Source organism: Berghia stephanieae, chromosome 9 (assembly GCF_034508935.2).
Source record: "Berghia stephanieae isolate SIO BIC M18660-M18661 chromosome 9, UCSD_Bste_1.3, whole genome shotgun sequence".
Taxonomy (NCBI): domain Eukaryota; kingdom Metazoa; phylum Mollusca; class Gastropoda; order Nudibranchia; family Aeolidiidae; genus Berghia; species Berghia stephanieae.
Window position 1 is genome coordinate 35,211,827 of NC_088368.1, and position 24,682 is coordinate 35,236,508.

Consider the following 24,682-nt stretch of genomic DNA (forward strand, 5'->3'; position numbering starts at 1 on the left):
AAAAGGTACACCTGAGTCCCACCCTGCTAAGGATCCCTGCCAGGACCAGGAAAAAAAAAACAAACTGAGCAATCTCAATCCAGAACAAAGACAGAGCAAAATGGAAAGGGAAACAGATAGAGGGGATAGAAGACACAGCAAGTGACCTCTGCTCTCAGCAGGAGATCAGAGAACCTTATCCAATCTTTTTACTTTTATCAGATCATTTAAAAAAAACAAAATTGAGCTTTTATATAGAGCAATATTCACTAAATGTGCTCAAAGCGCTTTATAAAGAGTCCCAGAAATATGTAACATGTACAATTTTTTTCAGACAGAGACAACGCTGTTGACGACCAGGTACTCATTTTACACCTGAGTACGGTGAGAGAATATGAGCAAAAAGTCTTTTCCAAGGACTCAACCATTCGCTGAGTGAGGCTCGAACCCAGGACCTTACAATCCGAAAGCAAGTGTCATACCACAAGCCCACATAGCCGCACAAGATCATTACAAATTTTATTTTATCAGATCATTACCAATTTTAATGTCGAACAGAGGAGAAATACTACAGGGACATATACAAGATAGCCTCGTGAGTGGAAATGGATCCCAGTTATGGTCATGCCAGTGCAACGACAGAGAGCCACATATAAAAGATCACAGAGATAGGAGTTAAAGAGACTCTACCTGTAATCCCCACCACCCAAACACTTAAAAAAAAAAAAGAAACGGGACCAAAATATTCCAACAATTAAGACGATCTGAAAGTATCCATGCTATACAATTTTTTATTTTCATAAATCAACACCAAGTTTACAAAGTAAGATATGTACATTGTCCAGTCTAAAAAAATTACGAATATGATATACAGTAAGTGATATCCTTTGAGGTAAGATGCAACATAATTAAACAAGAAATGAAGTGAGTAGAGAAGAGGACACAAGGAGAATAAAAACATTGCATTGATGTTGAGTGAAATCCAAGACCTGACTGTTACGGTACCTCCACTGAGTGGTGGATGGCGTTGATTGTAGAGCATCCCTCCTATTGCCAGGCAGTGGTTCCGTAACAAATGGGTCATGGGTTCGACTCCCCATCGCCACGGTTTATATTCTCTATTGTCCTCTAGCAATTCTCTACTCAATTCATTTCTGGTTATTATCAGCATAAGTGCCTGCTCCACTCACTTTTCCTAAATGCAATAGACAATGAAAAAATCTTAAAGCATTTATTTAAAGCAATATTTATTTAACATACCCAAAGTACTTTACAAGGAATCACTAGCTGACAGCAAAACTGCCAATAATGATAGATTGCTAAGTCAGCATGACATTCATCTGGTTACTTGTATATCAATATACAAGACCTTTATCTACTAATGTAATAGTAATAATTAAAAAAAAAGAGACTTGGATTATTTCAAGTCAATATAACGTTGCCGATATATCTGCTCTGCACTGTATACGGTTGCACATTCGGTATTGGACACATTTTAATTGTTTTAGAGGGAACATGCATAACAGATCTTATGAAAAGCCCAAACTTTTAAACAAGTTTTTGACATAATTCACCCTGTGGCCATGCAACCAGTATTAATATCAGCGGGGCAGCCAATAAAGGGAATCTATTTATTTACAGCCTGTATTGATTATAAACTTAGCAATAACGAGAGGTTCAAGTGTGTAAAGAAGTTATGTTTTTGTTTTTTAAGGTTTTACTTGCACTTGTGACACTTTTAGGTCATAGCAGTACAAATAAAAGTAAAGATGATAGAGCTGTTGATCTGATGTTAAAAGCACCAAAGAGAAAGGAGGGCAGGTTCAAATAGGGAACAGAAGATTCCTTGAGCAATTTATCAATATGCCTATTTTGACATGACTTAAAAACCCCATCCAGACGCAAGCAAAGAATCCTGCTATGATGGATACACTCAAATGTTTACAATGCAAGATATATTAAAAACTAAAAATAATATAACAGAGAGGTGATTTACAATGAAAAAAATATCTCTCAAAAAAACAAACAAACAGAAACTATACATCCAACTGCCTCCCTCTCAACTGAGGACCCTCGCCAGAACCATGAAAAAAAAAAGAGCAATGTCAATCCAAAATAAAAGAGAGCGTGTAAAGGGAATAGAAATATGTGGGGTTAGAAGACACAGTATGAGTGATCTCTCTGCCCACTATGAGAGGTCAACAGACCCCACCCAGAACTGTGTAAAGAGATTCAACAGCAACTTATAAATAACTCACTTTTTCCCTTATCATAACTCTTGTATTTTTACAGCATCATAACTATATCGTTATTTATCTATCACAAATTCTCTATTAGATACCATTCTTACATTCCCCTCCCCCTTCCCCCCTATCTATCAATCTTCCCCCATTCTCTCCAATTTTGATAATAATAATGACTTGAGCACCAATATGGTGAAAAAAAACTTGCTAAATAATCTTGGCACACATATAAGTTTGCATTGATTTATCCTTTATCTTTGTTCAGTCTGTAGACACCTCCCGAGAAAACCAGGATTTGATCCTTGACTTTGTTATCGAGAAAGCTCTTCAGCTCCTGGACCGAGATCTCATTGGAATTTGGCTCTTCCATCACAAACATCCTTAGCATTGAATGGATCCGCTCCAAGGGGAGACAATCAAGATTTGACAACATTCCCTGGATGTATGTCCAAAACACCTGCACGAAAAATAAAAACAAAATAACCTATATTATGACACTGAAAAAATCTTAAAGCATTTATTTAAAGCAATATTTATTCAAGATACCCCAAGAGCTTTACAAGGGATCACTAGCTGACAACAAAACTTAAAATGTAGGACAAGACATGATGAGGCCTGAAAGGTGATAATATAAATTTAACGCCGTTAACTCACTCAACTCTAACACCGTCTATATCCATAGTTTTCCCGGGTCACTTTTACCCCATGCCTATTTATTACATTTTTTGGAGACAAATTATAGGCGTGGTATCCAAGCTAATGTTTTTAGTTTTTGCATGTTAATGATTGTTGAATAAAAATATCTATGTATATGCCCATTTTTAATACATTTTTCCCATTTTGAAAAGTAGCAAAAATCTCTAAGATTGAGTGAGTTAATGGCCCGGTACTCATTTTACACCTGAATACAATGAAAGTGTGTGAGTAGAGAGCCTTTTCCAAGGACTCATCTTTGTATCATTCTTGACAGGACTCGAAACCCAGGACCTACCGATCCGAAGACAAAAAGTCATAACACTAATCACACTGGTGATTAAAAATTGTGTATCTGTACAGAAAGCATAGAAACCATTGCCTTTCTTACAGATTGGAGGGAATCCGACAAACCATGTAAATGTAAGAGAGGTAATTTTGAGAAAATTAAAAACCTCATTGTGGCTCCTGCAATAAACACTTGTTATCTAGAGCACTTATATAGCACAACATCCCCTAAATGTGCTCAGAGCACTTTTATAAGGAGTCCCTAGCCAACAATAACACTGAAAATGTAGGACGAGACATGACGCCAGTAAGACGATATAATTTTTTACCCCGAAAGAAACAACACTATTAACGGCCAAGTACTCATTTTACACCTGAGTATGGTGGGAGAAATTGAGCAAATATTAAGAGTATAATTGATTATCTCTATTCCTTCATGGAATATCTAGGTGACGCCATCTCACAATGCAACGCAGAAAGGCATCATTTATCATAATTCTCAAAAGAAGTCAATTTTGATGTCTTTTTGAGTCAAATGTTACGAAAAAAACAAACTTTCAACACAGCCTCAGATGAACCAACCAAACACAAAACTTAATATATACAGTACTCGCTGGGTTCTAGGACACTGAATTCCAGCACACTCTGCAATACAGGGTGCTGGAGCTGGGTGAACAAATTTTAACTTTATTATAGGCCATTACTTCCATAGAGTATCAGATTTCGGCATGCTTTTTAGCATCTCCTGAGAACGTGTCAGTATCCAACAAGTGCTGTACTGTAACATGTTTTTTTTCCTTTTCTGCAATTTGATAAAATTTCAATGTCTTGCCAACAACATTTATCTATAGATAGTTTGCGCTTGGCAAATAAGCTCTCAACATTGTCATCCGGAAGTATAACGGACCAACAAACAAAACTCTGTGTAACTATGAAGTTTTATAGTCTGGATAATACAGTTAAGTGAGAATTACTCATAAATGTGGATGGCAAAAAACAATAACAAAGGCCTGAGTGACATCATCTTTGAACTATCTATACAAAATGGAAGAAGATAAACAAAAACCCACCTGCATTTCCTCTTCCTTCTGCTGCTGGGCCGAAGCCATAGCAGATTCCACCTCCTCTTCATCCACCATGACCAACTCGTGTGGGCGACCGCGCCTCTCCTCCACCAGTTGGAAGACGTCAGGGGACACCTCTCTCAGAAGACCTTGACCTTGCCAGAAGGAAATCTTTCGACGAACCACAGTGGCAGTCATCTCCAGGCTTGAGCTCAGGTCCTCTACACTCCACTTGGCTGTAAACGGAAAAATAGATCATTCCCTAATGTTTTGTAAAAGTAATAATAATAATTTCAATAATAAAGACAATAATAGTAACAACAACAACAACAACAACAACAACAACAACAACAACAACAACAACAACAACAACAACAACAACAACAACAACAACAACAACAACAACAACAATAATAATACGTAATAGTAATAATAAAAATAATAATAACAACAACAATATAATAATAATAATAATAATAATAATAATAATAATAATAATTATTATTATTATTATTCTTATTATTTAATGAAAAAAATATATATAAAAAACAACAACAAAACAGAAAGAACCAAAATAAAAGAAAGACTTACTCTCCTCTTGGAATTTCATGATAATGGCTGCCAATACCGGGGACACCGAGAAATTCAATGTTTCCTCTTTCAACTCCAGCTCTAAGTTCATTACACCTGTTGTTGTTTGTTTGTTTGTTTTTTTGTTGTTTTTTATTTGTCGGGGGGGGGGGGGGGGATGGGTTGTAAAAAAAAGGAAGAGAAATTATTGAGTGCTTTTTAATAACTAGACTTGCCAACTTTTCAGAGACAAAAAAAAAAAGAAAAATAAAGAATAATCAGGAAATTTTTGGACAAATTTAGGATTAAAATGAAAATTTAATAATGGTGGTGATGAAATAATGATGATATTAATGTTGTTAAAGGTGATGATGATGATGATGATGATGATGATGATGATGATGATGATGATGATGATGGTGATGATGGTATTGATGATGGAATAATAAAATACTAAAAAATAGGTTTTAAAAAAAAACTGGAAATGAAGGAAATCGGGGATGAGAAAAAATCAGAAATTTCTTGATAAAACCGCTTGTCACACTTCTAGGTCATGTCCACAATAAATAATCACAGCATTGCACATCTTACAAACAACTTTGTCATCGTTGTTTCAGCAATGCTAATATCATGGACACTGTCACTAAAACTATCAGCAATGTTTCAGCAATATTAGTTTTATGGATACTGTCACTAAAACTATCAGCAATGTTTCAGCAATATTAGTTTTATGGACACTGTCACTAAAACTATCAGCAATGTTTCAGCAATATTAGTTTTATGGATACTGTCACTAAAACTCCTTCACTGTTAACCTCTCCTCCTCACTCCATCTGAACTTCTGTTTGTTATTGTAGAGGTTGTCCATCTCAGTGATGATGTCTAACTTACAACTTATGTAATTCACCCAATTAACCCCTTTTCAATTAATTAAAAACAGACTCATTTTACAATAGACTACAATTGCCAGGTTTTTATGGCTATATTCCGCTATTACATAAATACAAAACAATTTTTGTAATAAAATAGGGGGGAAAAAAAGTGCTATACATAGATCAAATACAAGATAAATATATTAAATGATCAAGAAAAATTGCCATGCCAACACTTACATTTTGAATGAATCTCACCAGTTACCGAGGTGCAGTTTTTGCAACCAAATGTACAAAGGCATCAATCAAACAATCTGACAATTCATGGCTCGAACAACTACAATGATTAAAGCAACGATACCGATATCAACCCTGTATCCATAACCCATCAATTAGGCAATAGTTACAACACAAAAGTGACCCAATCAATTAGGCAATAGTTATTTGTTGTTTTTTGTTTTTAAGGGTTTTACGGCGCTTGCAACACATTTAGGTTATATCAGCGCCAGTAAAAAGGAAGAAAATGGGATAGTCGAAAGTTCTAGAATTACAATTAAAGCACCCAAGAGAGAGTAAGACAAAGGGGAATTGGGAACAAATAGGGATCAGATGTAGATTCCAAGAGCATACCATCAATGTACTTAGCTTGAGATCACCTATAAGTCTCATCCGGACACAAGCACAAATCCAACAAGGAGGAATACACTCAGATGCTTACATCATACATTAAAAATAAATATAATAATACATAACAGAGAGATGATTTACAAGGAAAAAAATATCATCTCTCAAAACAATAACTATGCATTTGACTGTTTCCCTCCCAGCCAGAACTCGGGCCAGGGCCAGGACAAAACCAAGTAATCTCATTCCAAGACAAAGACAGAAAGCATGTTGGAAAACAGATATAAGGGGATAGAAGACACAGTATGTACCCCCCTGCCCGCTATGGGAGAGGCACAAATGACCCCATCAATTAGGCAATAGTTACAATACAAAAATGACCCAAACAAACAACAAATCATCTTGCCTAAATGTGGCTTCCATACAAGTGTTCTGTTTTGTTTCTGTCCCTCAAATGCCTTGGTATAACTATCCATATGGGCCTGGAGTTCTGCTGGCAGGGTTATCTTCTCATCCCGGAATGCAGGCCAGAACTGGGCTGACAGTATCATGGCATTCATGTCAATATCCTGCATGAATCATTAATAATAAAAATATGGATTATGATTTAAACCATGGCAATTTATTGAATAGCCTCTATCCATAAAATAAAGAAAGAGGTGGAGAAGTGAGGATGTCGTATAAAAGGATAGAATAACATGGTCTCAAATTAGAGTTTTCAAATAGGAGGAGGAAAGAGAGAGAGAGAGAGAGAGAGAGAGAGAGAGAGAGAGAGAGAGAGAGAGAGAGAAGAAGAGAGAGAGAGAGAGAGAGAGAAGATGAGAGAGAGAGAGGAGGAGGAGAGAGAGAGAGAGAGAGAGAGATAGATAGATAGAGAGAGAGAGAGAGAGAGATGGGATTTGTGTTTTTAGATTATTATCATTATCATTATTATTACTATTATTATTATGATTATTATTATTATTATGATTATTATTACTATTACTCTTATTATTACTATTACTATTATTATTATTATTATCATTAATTTCTGTCTGGTGGATGTTGTGAGTATTTTACCTAAATGCATAGCATCAATTATAACCAAACAACTCACATCAGGCTTGACCTCAGCCATGTTCTTGGACTCTTGTATGCGAGTGTTCACCCGCCTGGATTCCGTGACATCCCTCAACATGACCTCGCAGAAATGGAGCTGAGCCTCTCCAAACCGGAGCTTGAGCAGCTCCAAGTACCTCAGCTCTCGCTGTTCGTCGTAGTTGTACTGCATCAGAATTCTGTCGGCCAGGAGAGCTCGGTATTCGTTGACGAACAACTCCTTGCTGCCGTAGATGTTGACAAGGGTGGTCAGGATATCGGCGGATCTTCTATTCTTGGACACAATGGCTGTGGATATTTCAGCATATCCGGTTGAAATATAATACATACTAAATCAGATAAATTGGGAGTCCAGATAGCTCAGTTGGTTAGAGCACTCGTTTCATAATCAAAGGGGCTAAGATTGATCCTGGGTGCATTCGAGATTTTTTTCTGACCCCCCACCCCCCGTCCACTCAGCAATGATTGGGTAGCTGAGTCTGTTAAATCTGGCAGAATGTACTTTGCAATAGACTAGCGTCCTATCCAAAGGGCAGCAAGCAATGCTATTCTCCGTTTCACGTTATAAATACCGGGATCAACTCAGGCTTCATGGGCCTAATGGCTCTGAAGAGGAAGAAGAAATCAAATAAATACGTATGCTCAATAATAATCATACATTTCCACAATTAAATTTGACGATAATCAAAGCGCTGCATTATGTTACAATTATTCCTAAAGGCATTATGGGATACATCAGTTATGAATCAATCAAAATTGGCATCTCAAGTGTCAAGTTTTTTTATGATTTCACCCCTGCCATGGCTATGTGGTCTAGTGGTATGACACTTGCTTCCAGATCGGGAGGTCCTAGGTTCGAGCCTCGCTCGGCGCATAGTTGAGTCCTTGGAAAAGGCTCTTTACTCAAATTCTCTCACCATACTCAGGTGTAAAATGAGTACTTGGTCGTTAACAGCGTTGTCTCTCTGTTGAAAAAAAATTGTAATATCGCCTAACAGGCTTCATGTCTCGTTCTCCATGTTTCATGTTGCTGTAGGTCAGGGACCATTTGTGAAGCGTTTTGAGCACGTTTAGTGGATATTGCGCTATAGAAAATCTCAAGTTTCAGCTTACATTAAAATCCGTACAACTTTGAAGAAAAATCTACAAAAAACAAATATTACTCTAATCTAGTTCGTTAAGACATTAAGAATTGCAAGTCTTTATATTTAAGTCAAAAATAAACATCAGGGGTGAGAATGACACGTCACAAAAAAGGAGGAAATTTTTCAGCGCGTCCATCCATCCATGATGTGGTGGTGGTAGTAGGAGCAGTGGTGGTAGGGATGATGATGTGGTGGTTGTAGTAGTAGTAGTGGTGGTAGGGATGATGATGTGGTGGTAGGGATGTTGGTGTGGTGGTGGTTGTAGTAGTAGTGGTGATAGGGTTGATGATGTGGTAGTGGTGGTAGGGATGATGATGTGGTGGTGGTTGTAGTAGTAGTGGTGATATGGTTGATGATGTCGATGTAGTGGTTGTGGTGAGTGGTTTTTATTCATTTCATTAAAAAAAAAAAATTGAAAAAGGAGGAATTGTGATGGGGATGGGCGGAGATAAACCACCATTTAGGCGGAAATCCGCCTTTAGGCGGAAGATTCTCTGCCCTGAAACATGCTATAAATAACACTGACACACAATCAATATGGTTAATTCCGATATTGGGAAAAATAAAAAGTGGATCAGGAATTGGTCACCTCTGACCTTCCAATCTCTACCCAGTCAATGAAAGTTGGTACAACGTTTTAAACAAAGAGAGTAAAGATAATACCGAAGACTGTTAGACCTGTAAATGAGCTCTATAAAAATTGACTGAAACTGAAACTCTTCTTCGTAATTCGTCGTAGCGGTAAAATCCAAAGAATCAAAATGAAAGGTAAACAGCAAGCTCACTTGAGCAAAGCAATGGCAGAAAACTAATTTACGCGGGAATTAATTAGGCTACTTACCATTGTTCCTTATAATTAGGTACCCAATCAGTGAAGAAACTTAGAAACGGTCAACCAGTTTGTTTACAACATGAGGCAATCGAGATGTGCTTGTAGCAATCATTTAACTTTCGATTTGAAGGTGTCTACATAACGAACTTCCAATGTTTCGAATTTTTCTTTCTCATACTTTTCCTGTCCTTCAAGTAAATGTGGTCAATTTTGGCTTAGACGAAACAGTGAAATTTATCGCTCGGCGGCTCAGTTAAAATTGGCTACGACAGGTTTCGAAAGTGAAAAAATAATTTCACGAAGGCTGTGTGAAAATACACTGGGGTGTGTTCAGACACGGCAATTCTAAAAAGCGTCGCTTTGCCTTGGCAATATATATCCATCATTAATATAAACGGCCATGAGCTATGCGTGGCGCTGTGGAACATTCCTAATTAACTTTACAGTCAATCGACGACGATTCATGAATTCTTTCTACTTTCTGTATTCATTTCTTTCTTCCCTCTTAAAAAATATTTGAATTTGACGAATTGACTGATTTCAGTTAATTGACTGAGAATTTACAGGTCTAGACTGTGTTCTCACTGCTATTCTTCTGCTAACCCTGACTACAATTCACTATTTGTATCTATTTGAGTCATTATCAAGGAGAACTAGGCCAGGTCACTTAAGAGAACTACGTTTTTTAGTCATATAATATGTGTAAACATTATCATCAAGAAAAAAAATAATCAAGGTAAAACGAGATTTCAGAAATCTTGTAGATTCCAAGAGCACACTATCAGTGTATTTAGTTGGAGATCACCTAGATGTCTCATCCTGTCACAAGCACAGGTCCCTACTAAGAGGAACACACTCAGATATTTACAAATCATATATAACAAGTAAACAAAACATAATACAGTGCATAACAGAGAGATGATTTACAAGACAACGAATATCATCTCCCAAAACAGACATAGGAGGATAGAAGACAGATTAAGTGCCTCCCTGCCCACTATGGGAGGCCAGGAACCCCACCTATTCAATTGAAAAGCTTTGTATGGAAAGTGCTTGGGAGGGCAAGTGGAGCAGAGGGAGACCAAGGAGAAGGCGATTACAAGACATTTCAAATCGTATGGGGAGAACAACCACAGAGACAGGCTGCATGGCGCAGTTAAAAATCCTAAAGGAGTCCTTTTGGGCAACAAGGATCTGCCCTAAAGAAGAATTCCCACCCCCTTGGACTGGAATACAGAGAATTTAACATATTATGTAAATGTAAAACAATCATGTCATCTACTCGGCTATGCAGTCTTGTGGTATGACACTCGCTTTCGGATCGGAAGGTCCCGTGTTTGAGCCTCACTCAGCGCCTAATTGAGTCCTTAGAGAAGGCACTTTACTCACATTCTCTCACCGTAATCAGTTGTAAAATGAGTACCTGGCCGTTATCAGCTTCGTCTCTGTCCGAAAAAATGTAATATTGCCTAACAGGCGTCATGTCCCATCCTAAATGTTAAACATTGCTGTTGATCAGGGACCCCTTGTAAAGTGCTTTGAGCATGTTTAGTGGATATTGACCTATATAAAAGCTAATTTTCTTTCTTTTTTTTTCTCTTTGTTTACTCACATGGATCTGCATCGACAGGGTCTGGCACCCAGCTATCCCAATCCTTCATACTGCCATCGTCCCCATTCTCCTCTTCACTGGGTTTAACATTCACCAACTCGCTAATCAATTCGTTGCTTCCTTCATCAGTCAGACTGGCCACAATGCATCTCACAGTGTCCTCTCTTGATCTGAAAAAAACCCCAGATGTCTTGAATTATGACAAACTGTTTTCCGACTCTATATACGATATTGAGATTATAATATATATATAAAATTAAAGTCAGTTAGGGCTTATACATGTATACTGCCTCTTCTAAAATATTTAACACAAATCAAGAATGTTCTCCTTTCCCCTCCACCTCTCCAGAAACACAAAAACTAAAAAATAATTATAAATAAGCAACTCCCCTCCCCCTAACAACAACACCAAAAACAAAATCCCCAAAAAACACGCCACACCTGTTCCTTGAAAATACAATCTTCAAATTAATAAATCATATGACAAAATATAAAAAAAATACCCCTCCCCATTCCCTCTGCCTGTAAGCAATCTATATTGCAATTCTCTGTTGGGTTTTTTCAAATTGCTCGCTGGTTGTAAAGCTACAAATTTCAAAACAGCTACAGACAGATTGGTTTAAGTAGCAAATCAATAAACCCCCTGGATTCAAAGGTTTATGTGGTTCAAACAATAGTAAGACTTAATGTAACTTGTGCGGCTATATGGTCTAGTGGTATGACACTCGCTTTCGGGTCGGAAGTTTGAGCCTCGCTTGGCGCATAGTTGAGTCCTTGGAAAAGGCCCTTTACTCACATTCTCTCACTGTACTCAGGTGTAAAATGAGTACCTGGCCGTTACCAGCGTTGTTTCTGTCGGAAAAAACTGTAATATCGCCTTACAGGCATCATGTCTCGTTCTACATGTTACATGTTGCTGTTGGTCAGGGACCCGTTGTAAAGCGCTTTGAGCACATTAAGTGGATATTGGGAGATGTAAAAGCTCAAGTTTTTTTTTATGTAATTCATTTTATCCTGGAAACAGCTACCTTTGACTGTGCTGTTGTTTGACGATAGAGACATGGTTTGGAAAGTAATCTCGTCAGTCATCAAATTCAATTTATAAATCTTTTTTTTAAAAAAAGTTCAACAAGGAATTACCTCAAATATCTTCGGACTGGTTCACACACAAGTTCTAAAATGACTCCAGCTGGTTCCAGAAGCCGTAAAGCTTTAATAGCAGCAATGTATGCAGTCAGAATGTCTGCTGTATTTACACCTAAGGAATGAAATGGAAGAAAAGCATGTGAAAAGAAAGCATCAATAATAGGCAATGGAATAATATAAATAACCTTCCCTTTATTCATCCCATAAGGGAAATTTGTCTCTAGGGTCTATTCCAAGGGAATACTGGAATAACCCAGGCGACTTGCTCAAGGCCACACAGCATGGTGGGTATTCGAACTCAGTACCTTTTGGGTATGAAGCAAAGACTGCACTGCTTAGCCATGCTGTCCAATACTGTTTTCTGTATTCAAATCAGAAACATTTTATTACCAAAGAATGATATTACTCTTGAAATGAATGAATAAATAAATATTCAAAATAATAATAATAATAATAATAATAATAATAATAATAATAATAATAATAATAATAATAATAATAATAATAATAATAATAATATTAATAATAATAATAACAATAATAATAATAATAATAATAACAATAATAATAATAATAATAATAATAATAATAATAATAATAATAATAATAATAATAATAATAATAATAATAACAATAATAATAACAATAATAATAATAATAAATAATAATAATATAATTATTATTTAGTAGTAGTAGTAGTAGTAGTAGTAGTAGTAGTAGTAGTAGTAGTAGTAGTAGTAGTAGTAGTAGTAGTAGTAGTAGTAGTAGTAGTAGTAGTAGTAGTAGCAGCAGTAGTAGTAGTATTTATAATAATAATAATAATAATAGGAATGATAGTAAAAATATGATAAAAGAAAAAATGAAAACAAAACAAAACAATGAATAAGTTTTCATTACCAGGATGTAAAAGTCTGTTCTCAAGAGCAGACTTCAAAGTCGACACAAGTTCAGCTCTTAAATCTGTTTTCTCCAGGCATGTGCACAGATCCAAGATAGCAGGTTTGGAGTCGGGGTAGTCGATGATGATGTCAAACAGTTGACCAATCAGGGACCTGGCGTAGGTCTCGTACAGGAAGTGGTACAACCTATCCCTGAATGCTTTGATACCGGCAGCGATCACATGACCTCTTGCTTTCTTATTACAATCTAAGACTCTGGTCAACCAGCCCAGAACTGACTGGTCCAGCCACTGAAATTTGAATCAATGCAATAAAAGACAATATATAATGTTAACAAAACAAATAATAAGTTTTTGTTACCAGGATGTAAAAGTCTGTTCTCAAGAGCAGACTTCAAAGTCGACATGTGTCGACATATGTTAACTTCGAACAAGATATGTGTGTGACTGTTGTGGTGATTTTGTAGTTGAATGAATGAACTTGTGTGATAATATTGTGAAGCACATCTGAGCACTATTCGTGGATACTGGCTCTATATCAAAATAATAATAATATAATGTAAACGACATCTAAATCTACAATGAGACTTGCCAACTTAAAACAATTGTGCCACTTTTTCATATTTTACCACAGAATTTAGCACTTTTATTTCATATCTAAAAAGAAAAACTTTAATATTTCCTCATTGTGAAAACCATGATTTCAAAGCTCGTTTACTAGCATAAATATGTCTTACATCAAACCTGTCAACTACTACCAAATAATTTCGTAGAAATACACATTTTTTTGGTCCTAATTGACAATTATATAAAGATCTTTAATTCAATAAACCTCTTTAAAACGAATTTTTGTTGCCAGAGTTAGTACATAAAGGAGTTTAAAGCAATTAATTTGTTTTTGCTTTTAAGGGTGCTACAGCACTTGCAACACATTTATGTTATATCAGCGCCAGTAAAAAGGAAGAAAATGGGATAGTAAAAAGTTATAGGATTACAGTTAAAGCACCCAAGAGAAAGTAAGACAACGGGGAACTGGGAACAAATAGGGATCAGATGTAGATTCCAAGAGCATACGACCAATATACTTAGTTTGAGATCATCTAAAAGTCCCATCTGGACACAAGCACAAGATCCAACAAAGAGGAATACACTCAAATGCTTACATTATACATTCAAAATAAATATAATAATTCATAACAGAGAGATGATTTACAAGGAAAAAAATATCATCTCCCAAAACAATAACTATGCATTTGACTGTTTCCCTCCCAGTCAGGGCCAGAACAAAACCAAGTAATCTCATTCCAAGACAAAGACAGAAAGCATGTTGGAAAACAGATATAAAGGGATAGAAGACACAGTAAGTACCTCCCTGCCCACTATGGGAGGCAATTAATTTAATGTATTTAAACACAAATTGGTTAAAATATAGATAATCCATCAAATTGTGGTTAAAAGTGAGCAAATTGAGGTTAATAATCTTGCCTAAGGTTTAAAAAAAAGTGCCTGAAGTGAGGCTCAAACTCGAGGCCTTCCACGTCACACCTTAATCACTTGGCCATTGACACAAGTCACTAAAAACCAAAGTGTTCAATGAAATTCAACCCTGAATCAACCAAACCTGCTTACTTCTTCCAGTTCTGTCATGTAGCTGGCATCAAAGTTCCCTTTGCACTCTTCTGCTATTTGTTTTTCTATCTGGGTGTGAACGATTTCAGTGACAGCTGAACTGGCTATTCTCTCCATTAAACCCATATTTTCCCTGAAATACAGAATTAAGAATAATGAGTTGAAGAAACAGGAGAAATAAAATTTAAAAAACAGAATTAAGAATAATGAGTTGAAGAAACAGAGAAATAAATTATTTTTTTAAAAAGTTCTACAAGCGTAATTGGAAAAAAATAAATTTACAATGTGAGCAGGAAAAAATGATGCAACACAATGACTTCATGTACGGCGATGTGGTCTTATGGTATGACACTCGCTTCCGGATCGGACGGTCCTGAGTTCGAGCCTCACTCAGCGCATAGTTGAGTCCTTGGAAAAGGTTCTTACTCACAGTCTCTCACCACACTCAGGTGTAAAATGAGTACCTGGACGTCAACATCTGTCCGAAAAAATTGTAATATCACCCAACAGATGTCATGTCTCATCCTACATGTTAAGTGTTGCTGTTAGCCAGGGACCCTTGTAAAGTGCTTTGAGCACATTTAGTGGATATTGGCTATATAAAAGCTCATTTATTTATTATTATTTATATGCCCTCACGTTATTTATTTTTCATATACCAATAGCATACAAAATATGAAAGTTTTGAAGAGGAAAATCTTAATATATCATCACCTGCGTGGGTAATCTTCTTATCTTTTCAAAATATGAAGATACATTTATGTTTGTTTGTTTTTCAGGGTTTTACAGCGCTTGCAACACATTAAAGTCATATCAGTTATATAAAAGTTATAGAATTACAATTAAAGCACCCAAGAAAAGGTAAGACAAAGGGGAATTGGTTCAAATACACTCACACATTTACAAATTATGTAAACAAAACATAATACAATACATAACAGAGAGATGATTTACAAGGAAAAAAATATCATCTCCCAAAACTAACTATGCATTTGACTGTTTCCCTCTCAGCAAGGGCATCCAGCCAGGGCCAGGACACAAAACCAAGTAATCTCATACCAAGACAAAGACAGAAAGCAAGTTGGAAAACAGGAACAGGGGGATAGAAGATACAGTAAGTACCTCTCTGCCCACTATGAGAGCTCAGGAACCCCACCTAGAAGATACATTAAGTTACGTTGTTTGAATGGAAATGAAAACTATAACTAAGCTTAATTCTGCCATGTGAATCTTAAAATTCGATCTTGTTATTTATAATACTGCAATTGTTCCTTTGACAACATTGCACGCATGCTAGATGACTAGATGTCTTCGCTTAAATCCCTGCCTACAAAAATCCACATTCTAATAAAAATTGAAAGTCTTAAGAATTAATTAGTATTTCTAGCCAGGGAAGCTATAACAGTTCTTTATTAGAAATTATTCAAAATGAGCAGATTTTCAGACAGATTTAAAGCTAAATCAAATTTCTTGTTCGGATTATAAAAGCTCTACAAAATAAATAACATTCTTGCATATTTTATTTTTTTATGGATGTCGACACTATAAGGAGGAGGAGGAGAAGAAGAAGAAGAAGAAGAAGAAGAAGAAGAAGAAGAAGAAGAAGAAGAAGAAGAAGAAGAGGAAGAAGAAGAAGAAGAAGAAGAAGAAGAAGAAGAAGAAGAAGAGAAGAAGAAGAAGAAGAAGAAAGAAGAAGAAGAAGAAGAAGAAGAAGAAGAAGAAGAAGAAGAAGAAGAGAAAAAGAAGAAGAAGAAGAAGAAGAAGAAGAAGAAGAAGAAGAAGAAGAAGAAGAAGAAGAAGAAGAAGAAGAAGAAGAAGAAGAAGAAGAAGAAGAAGAAGAAGAAGAAGAAGAAGAAGAAGAAGACAAAGGAGGAGGAAATGGAAAAGTAAGAGGTTGAGGGAGGAAGTGGTTGAGGGGAAGGTGAAAAATGAAAAAAAAAAAAAGAAAAAAAATAAAAAGAAAAGAAAAAGAAAGCGGAGATTCCCACAATCACGTATTTGTTTAGGTGGCGTCTCTACTTTTATGCCAATGTAATTCACACTTACATATGTCTGTTTACTTGTTCAAATACTTCTTGTTTTCTCGATTTTGATTCTTCAAGATCTGAAAGACATAATCAAATGAATATTATTTTTTTTCGAATTAATAAATCATTACAAATTAATCATATGAAATCACAGTTTTCAGTTTATCAGTTATCAAAACAAAACATTACAGACACCAAATCCTACTTATTTTTTTTATAATCTGTTGAGCTACCAAAGTGGTGGAAGAGAGCCCTAAAACTTTTGAAAACAAAAACCATGAAATAATAATGCTCAACTTCTTGATAAAAGGAGCTATTTATAAATTATTTCAAGTATAATTATGATCAACTTCTACAATATTGAAATTGTCAAGAATTTGATGCTTGTGAATAAATTGAACTCCAATGCTACTCAGGTTGAAAACAGTTAAGAAAAAGGTTAGGAATTATTTACCTGAAGACTCTTCTGGATCCCTGCCTTTCTTGTGTGAGTCAAAAGCCTCGGTATAGAAGGCTTGGACATACCGTAGGAATTGTTCAGGAAATGTATAGAAGAGAGCAGCCCGCATCATGGTGCCCAGCTGAAAATAGAAATAAGTTTACATGATAACCAAGAAGAAAAAAAAAAAAAAAACCCAAAAAAAACAAATGAACAAAAAACGTACTTGGCATTCCATGAATGAATACAGATAATCCGAACAGAAATCAACCATGTTGTCTAAATGATCACTGGGAAATAAATATATAAAGCTTCTGACTGAAATTGATTCAGGACCCCTTCCCGAGTCACAGAGTATTGCCTTAAATACTTGGCCATCAATCACTAATCAATTGAAAATTGCTAAACAAAGGCTATGAGGTCTTGTGGTAAGACACGCGCTTTCGAATCGGAAAGTCTTGGGTTCGAGCCTCACTCAGTGCATTGTTGAGTCCTTCGGGAAGACTCTTTACTCACATTGTCTCAACGCAATCAGGTGTAAAATGAGTATCTGGCCAATAGCAGCATTGTCTTTGTCAGAAAAAATTGTCACATCACCTAACGGGCGTCATGTCTGGATCTATGTGTTACATGTTGCTGTTGATCAGGGACCCTTTGTAAAGCGCTTTGAGCATGTTTAGTGGATATTATGCTATATAAAAGCTCAAGTTTTTAAAAATTATTTAATACTCAAAGAAAATTTATTTGATACTGGCAAAAGAAAAAAAAAAAAAAGAATTTTCCTTACAGTGATAGGAATCTCTCTAGGTCTCCTTAAGGAGAGTTTGATCCAAGCCTGTTCAGTTTGCTAAAAAAAAGCACTGAACAGACTTGGATCAAACTGTCTTCAAGGAGACCTAGAGTGATTCCTATCACTGAAAGAAAAAGTAATCAATGTAAAAAAAATATAAAGACAATCATCAGTATGGCTTAAGCTATAAAATATTCTATGAAGCAGCAAAACTAAATGATGAAAATTATCAATAAAAAAAACTTACCCGAGATTGGTGGCTGTCAGAATCATCCTTCGGCCATCGGACGCTCAGCCCAGGAACAGGCCTTGATGGTAAGGAAACTCCAAACACAGATGAAGCATCTGGAAGATTCTCTTCGGAGGCGAAAACAGGAGCAGCACAAACTTGAGATTGTGGCAAACTTCTCCTGACATTATTTTTAGAGGTAATTGGAGTTTCTTCACTGTCAGAGACAACTCCTTGGGATGAAATAAACGGTGTGTCCGAATCTGATTGAGCTATGGGAGTAATAGACCCTGGTGTGTGATGCAGAGCAAACCCTGGGGTAGATGTTTGACTCATCATGCGAAGTGTTGCTGTGGATGAGTTGAAAGACGAAGGTTCTTGCTGTTGTCGCACTCCAGGGAAAAGTGACTTGGACGAAGTGAAATTTGTTCCTCCTGTCATATGGCTAGAGGCCATTAGTTTTTTATTTCCACCAATTGGAGATCGGATAAAAGATTCCATGTCTTCCTCTTCCTCTTCATCTCGCAGGATCTGCCCCAATCTTTGATGATTCTTCGACAAGATGCTTGAGGCACCAACAGCAGTGGCAGCAGGTGTGGCTGAAACATCTGAAAAATTCAACTTTCCAGCTATTTTCTTTTCATCTACATAAGATCCGTCCATATCCTTGCAACCTTTCCCATCATCCATTGAATCTTCTATGCTCTCCTCCTCCTCCTTTTCAGCTGGCCCACCTTTGGTACCTTTTTCAAAAGTGACACTATGACGTCTTGGATAATTGTTATCACCATTATTAGCTTTGCTATCAGTAGTTTTCTTATCATCTTCTGATGAACCAAAGAGTGGATTTAGCTTTCGCGGCCCTTGCAACCTCCCAACATGATCCCTGTCAAAAGTTACACTAGCCTTTACTGGTGTGAAAGCTGAAGCAGATGCTGGTCTCACTGGACCCACATCTCGGATACTCGTTGCTGGTGCTGATGCAGCCAAACTTTGAATCCATTGCAGACGCTTGATTGACACCATATAGCGTTTACTATAGACTCCTGTGGATACATTGAAATAAGTAAGGTAAAAGAGTAAATCGTAATATTCTACAGGGTGCACATAAAGTCTGGGTATATGACAACAATACATATTGCCTTTTAAAAAACAATTCTATTTAGTTGAGATTTGAATACAAAGCAGCTAACTGTTCTAAGAGTTAAAACGGGACACTCGAATGCACATGACGCAAAACAGCAGTATATTCGGACTATAATATAATATAATATAATCTAGATTTAAAGCTTTTTTCTTCTGTTCTTTGTTTTAATTTGCTAGTCAAAAAAGCATAATCCTGGGACATGCAAATAAACAGTCCAATTCATTTTTTATCTTAAATTTTTTTTCAGATTGCCAAATCAGGACAGTTTTCCACTATGTAAATAGTATTTTACAAACACACAATCTCTTCTTTAGTGAAGAAAAGTATCATTCAACCAAATCTCCAAAACTAAAGCATAAATGAATAAAAAGAAAGTCCTCCGTGAACTAGTACTTTGTGGACACACTGTTGAATAAAACAATGATAAGGAAAAAAGACTCGAGGACTTGAGACCTAATTATATTGAGAGGACTGAGCTTTCCCTTTAACTCACTCAATCCTAGAGACTTTTGCTTTTTTTCAAAATTGGAAAATGTATTAAAAATGAGCATGCACATAGATAGTTTTATTCAACAATCATTAACATGCAAAAACTAAAAACAATAGTTTGATACTACGCCTATAATTTGTATCAGAAAAATGTAATAAATAGGAATGGGTAAAAGTAACTCAGAAAAACTACGGGTATAGTCGGTGTTAGGGTTGAGTGAGTTAAGAGTTTTACGGCGCTTGACACGTTTAGGTCATTTTAGTGCCAGTAAAAAGGAAGAAAAATGGATAGTCAAAAAATTATAGAAGCACATAAGAAAATTAAGACAAAGGGGGATCGTTCAGATGGAATAGATGTAAATTCCAAGAGAATTCTCATCCAGACATAAGCACAGGGTCCCAGTAAGAGGTGTAAACTCAAATACTTAGAAACCATTATGCACTTGCTCAAGGGAGTTTCTTCTCTAAAGACTTTTTGTTACTGTTATTACAATCAAAACAGAAAATATAAAAGTACATAATAGTAATAACAGAGAGATGATTTACATGGAGAAAAAAAAAATGTCATCTCCCAAAATTACATTTACACATTTGACTGTTTCACTTTCAACCAAGGACTTTGCCCAGTACAAAACAAAAAGTATTTTCATTCCAATATAAAGGCAGAAAGCAAGTTGGAAAACAGATATAGGGGGAGAGAAGACACCCAACCTGATGCCTCCCACAGCAGGACTCTGGAACATTCTGGTCCCATGCCAAGCGTTACACCACAGCTAATCAAGAGAAAATACAAAACAAACAAAAAAACAAATTGTAAAAATGATAGCCTTGTAGGAAAAGTTCACGTTAGACGAAAAAGTTACATTTAATGATTAATATTCACTATCAGCTCAGCAGTACGCTTTTGCTTTACAGAGTTTGACTCCAACTGCCCTGTGACCTTGGCCAAATGATCTCGCTCAAGACCACTATATATGGTGTAGTACTGCAACTGATGGCTAAGTTATTCTCCAGTCTTCCCTTGGATGTTCTTCTCTAAAGACAAATTTTGATTCTATTTCATTCATTTACCATGAAGGTAACCCATGGCTTCTCCAAAAGTTGAACTGTAGTCTGTTCCATTACGATTTTCAAAATAACTCCAGAATTGGGGTCTGACTCGCTTGTTGAGGTCCTGGAAGATTTTCTCATACAGCCATTCCTCCAAGAGGTCTATCATACCAGAGCATGCCAGAATACTGGATTTCAAATCCTCACTTGGAGAGATAGGAATCCATTGGGATGATTCCTGTTTGGTGTAGAGAAAAATCAACCAATGAAAATCAAACATTTCATATCACAGACAGGAAAACAAAAATGCAGAGATGTTAAACTTCAATAAATAATGACGTAAAGATAAAACATTATGATTGTTGATGTTTTAGGGGTTTTTTTTAAATATAAAAAAGAGGCTTCATGACGAAACTCCCCAACATCAAAGTGATTACATTGTGTTTTTGTTTTTTTAATACCAAAAAAAACATACAGTGCAGCACAAATTATTCATCCCTGTTGGGGACAGAGGATTTTGGATAAAGCTAGGAAACCAGGAAAAGACAACTCTAAAGCTGCTGGATAAATGCAGTTTCGTTTATCAAATGACTCCCCCCCCCCCCCCCCAATCCTCTTAGATGTCATTTGTTATAACTTTTATATTTCGCTATTTTATTTTTCACTTAACATTACACTCCCCAAAAATCCTATTTCTTTATAAAATCTGATCCAAAATAAATTTTATTTGAAGTTGACTCAATTCTGAGCATTTTATTCAAGGACGAAGAGAGTTTTTGAATGTGGCAGCCATTGTTGGTGTTTAGGCTGAAGTACAGTCCTACAGAATGAAAAAAAACTTATAGAGACAGGTTCCCGTCTTACCGGGTATTCCAGATCAGCCGTTTTCTGTGAAACAAAGCTGAAAATCCACAATTTTCGCCCAATTTCACTTTAAGATATTTATATTTTTTAATGAATCTATAGATAGTATGCGCTTGGCTAAGAAGCTCACAACATTGCCATCCGGAAGTATAACGGACCAACACACAAAACTGTATGTAACCTTGAACGTTTATAATGTGGTTAATAAAGTTTAGTGAGAATTACTCATAAACGTGGATGGCAAAAAACAATAACAAAGACCTGAGTGACGTCAACTTCGACCTATCTATAGGGATAAAATGGTATCAATGAAAAGTTGATCTTCTCATCTTTCACACCATGCATTAGATCTTTGTAAAGAGAATTACTTGAGGCATTTTTTATTGCGGTAAAAAATCAAGATTTTATGAGTGACCATCTTTCAACTGGTGACTCATCCTGTACATCTGTGTTTGTGTGTGAGTGTTTGTTTGCATATGTCTATGTATGTGCTGCCAGTATCATTCTTATTGATGGTCAACTTGTCCACATTTTTACTATTCTCTGGCTAAATCCCTTGTATGCTTTATCCTTGATATTCTTTGCTTTGCTCTTCTGCCTCCATTCGAAGCAGTCATGGTGGAATATTATTCAACTATCCACTTAGCATCTGCAATTTGTTGCTTTTTCTCGATACTTTTTTTTTCAGACCCAGATGTGATGTTTCACATCCCCTCATAGACCTCTTCAAAACACCCGTTCACATTCTCGACACGGCCCATATCTGCTTTTCTTACATCCCTTGAGATAGGATCTTATTCGTCATTGAGACTCCTTTCAGAGCATATCATCAGAAGAGAAAGACAGTTGTGTGCATTCATGAACGATGAGTTTCACATAACTGTAGAACGACCCTAAGTCTCAGTGGGAAAAGGAGCTTAAGGTGACCATGAGTTGTTTATTTTCAAACCTGTTTCAAACCTATCTTGTAATGACAAGCCGTCTTGGTTGTCCAGTGAAAAATACTCACCCATGGCAGGCCGCAAACCATTTTTCTATTCTAATCTCATAGCGCAAGGTCAGTTGTGTATTGTAACATTAAGGATTGGAAAAAAATAGCATACACTGTATTGTGTGATTATGATGTTTGTACGGGTGTTCAATATACAAAGAAGGCTGACCTGTGGTAGTTGAATTGGTCAAATGAGTGACCATTAAAATCATTGAACATGGGTTGATCTGTTCTATGTGTATGAGTGCCAATAAAATATAACACAGAGAAGGCAAAACTGTGTTAGAAAACAATTAAACTTATAATTCAATTAAAGCTGTAGACTTCTTAAAATAATTTAAAAGCTATACTTTTGTGGTGACCTTTAATATATTATATTAGTCCAATTGTAGTTGAAAATATATTTCTATTTTACTGTCATAAAACAAGTGATGAATATTCATCCTTCTTCTTGTAGAATATGCATTTGGTAATTTTGATGTTGTCTTTTCAAAACACTATTCTTCTACCATCCATATGCTCAGGTACACCCAGACTGCTGAGGGAAGCCAAGTACAAGGGTTGTGGGACTTATTTTGGTTCAAAACAGGGACATGGTTTCCCCACTTCCCCTCTCTAGTTGTTGTAATCATCTCCCCCTCCCTGGACATCGGGGAGCTTGATTGCTGCCATTATCGGGCGCCATTCTCCCCATTTACTGTTGCCAGCGTTCCCAACACTATGTGCATGGACTTGCGAAGTTTTAGTTTTACACCAACTTTCTCAACATTCTTGCTCCTACTCCAGACTGGAGAGCAATACTCTGTGGTGGAATAGCATAAAGTGTTGGGGAGGAAGTCCTCAGAAGTGCTTGATCAGCATCCCAAGTCGTTCCCTCCAGCTTCCTCAGACTGGTTGTGTAATCTTCCTGGCAACACCTTCGAGATGAGCCCAATAGGTAAGGCCACTGTTCAGTACAACCCCCAGATACTTCAGATTCGGGTCATACGGGAGAAACTGGTTCCAAACCAGGATGTTCAGTTTACTGGTCTGGCAGCCACTGCTTGGTGAGAATAGCGGTAGTGGCACCTTCTCGCTATTCTAACTATTAACTACCGTAGATTTCCAACATTAACATGATTCTCATATCTCAAGCCCATCCAGTCTACATTCTAAATACATGACATGTATGTTCGCCATCCATAACTCAAACTCCATGCGTCCAGTACTACTAAAAAAAAAGCAGTCACAAGAGAGAGGACGATGATCGTTGAGAATATCGAGAAGGGGCTAGCCCTACCTGTTGGTTAATACAGGGGTGAGGAGAGAAGCGAGGAGGGGCGGGGGCTAGACTAAGCCTACCTGTTGGCTAATATAGGGGTGAGAATAGCGAAAAGGTGTGAAAATGTCAAAGTGAATAGATTGATGATTGAGTGAGTTTAGTAAAGTAAGTTAATAAGACTAACTAGGAAAGAGAAAGAAAGAGTAAGTAAGAGTGTAAGTGTAAGTTGTAAGTGTAAGAGTCAAGAGTAAGATTAAGAGTGAGACAAAAACTTACAAATCCATTAAAAAGAACCCATTCGAGAAAATTCCAGCCACGCTCAATTTCCATTCTTCAAAAACGGTCCAATTCTTGATAACTTTATGAGCGCAACAATTTTTATATATCCACTTTAAATAGTTTTGTATTTTCAATGTCCCGCTCTGGCTCTACCTTTACTCTATCCATTTACTACGGCGTCAACTTTATAGCGATTATTTCCCTTCCAAGTTTGCCAGATCATTTTTCAACAAAATGCCAGGGGAAGACTCAAAAATGCCAAAACACTCAAAAAAATGCCAAAGTCTGTTGACTCCCACCCCCACTAAGAAAACTACTCACTTTTGATAGACAATTTACTATCATATCCTGGTGGCTTGCGTGTTTTCTTGTCTTTTTTTTTTTTTTTTTTTTTTGAATTATACTAAATTTCCTATTGGGGTA

General features: G+C 36.5%; 1 protein-coding gene across 1 annotated transcript; it reads right to left on the bottom strand.

Moving 5' to 3' along the window:
• Positions 1 to 744: 744 nt before the first annotated feature.
• Positions 745 to 24,473, bottom strand: LOC144980120 (anaphase-promoting complex subunit 2-like). Its single transcript, XM_078927665.1, has 14 exons — positions 24,257 to 24,473; positions 20,886 to 21,102; positions 18,197 to 19,224; positions 17,175 to 17,301; positions 16,740 to 16,797; positions 14,694 to 14,826; positions 13,064 to 13,355; positions 12,161 to 12,278; positions 11,021 to 11,190; positions 7,430 to 7,719; positions 6,740 to 6,902; positions 4,859 to 4,954; positions 4,274 to 4,503; positions 745 to 2,679 (listed from the first exon to the last, which is right to left on the bottom strand). The coding sequence occupies exons 1-14, from the start codon at positions 24,308 to 24,310 to the stop codon at positions 2,467 to 2,469; spliced, it is 3,189 nt and encodes a 1,062-aa protein (XP_078783791.1). The 5' UTR covers positions 24,311 to 24,473; the 3' UTR covers positions 745 to 2,466.
• Positions 24,474 to 24,682: the final 209 nt, after the last annotated feature.

Excerpts from the sequence above, each read along its gene's own strand:
- LOC144980120 (XM_078927665.1), bottom strand. The coding sequence starts at position 24,310 with ATGGAAATTGAGCGTGGCTGGAATTTTCTCGAATGGGTTCTTTTTAAT. Across the intron at positions 21,103-24,256 it reads GGGTTCTTTTTAATGGATTT|GAATCATCCCAATGGATTCC; the intron begins GTAAGTTTTTGT and ends TACACCAAACAG. Across the intron at positions 6,903-7,429 it reads TGGCTGAGGTCAAGCCTGAT|GATATTGACATGAATGCCAT; the intron begins GTGAGTTGTTTG and ends TGATTCATGCAG.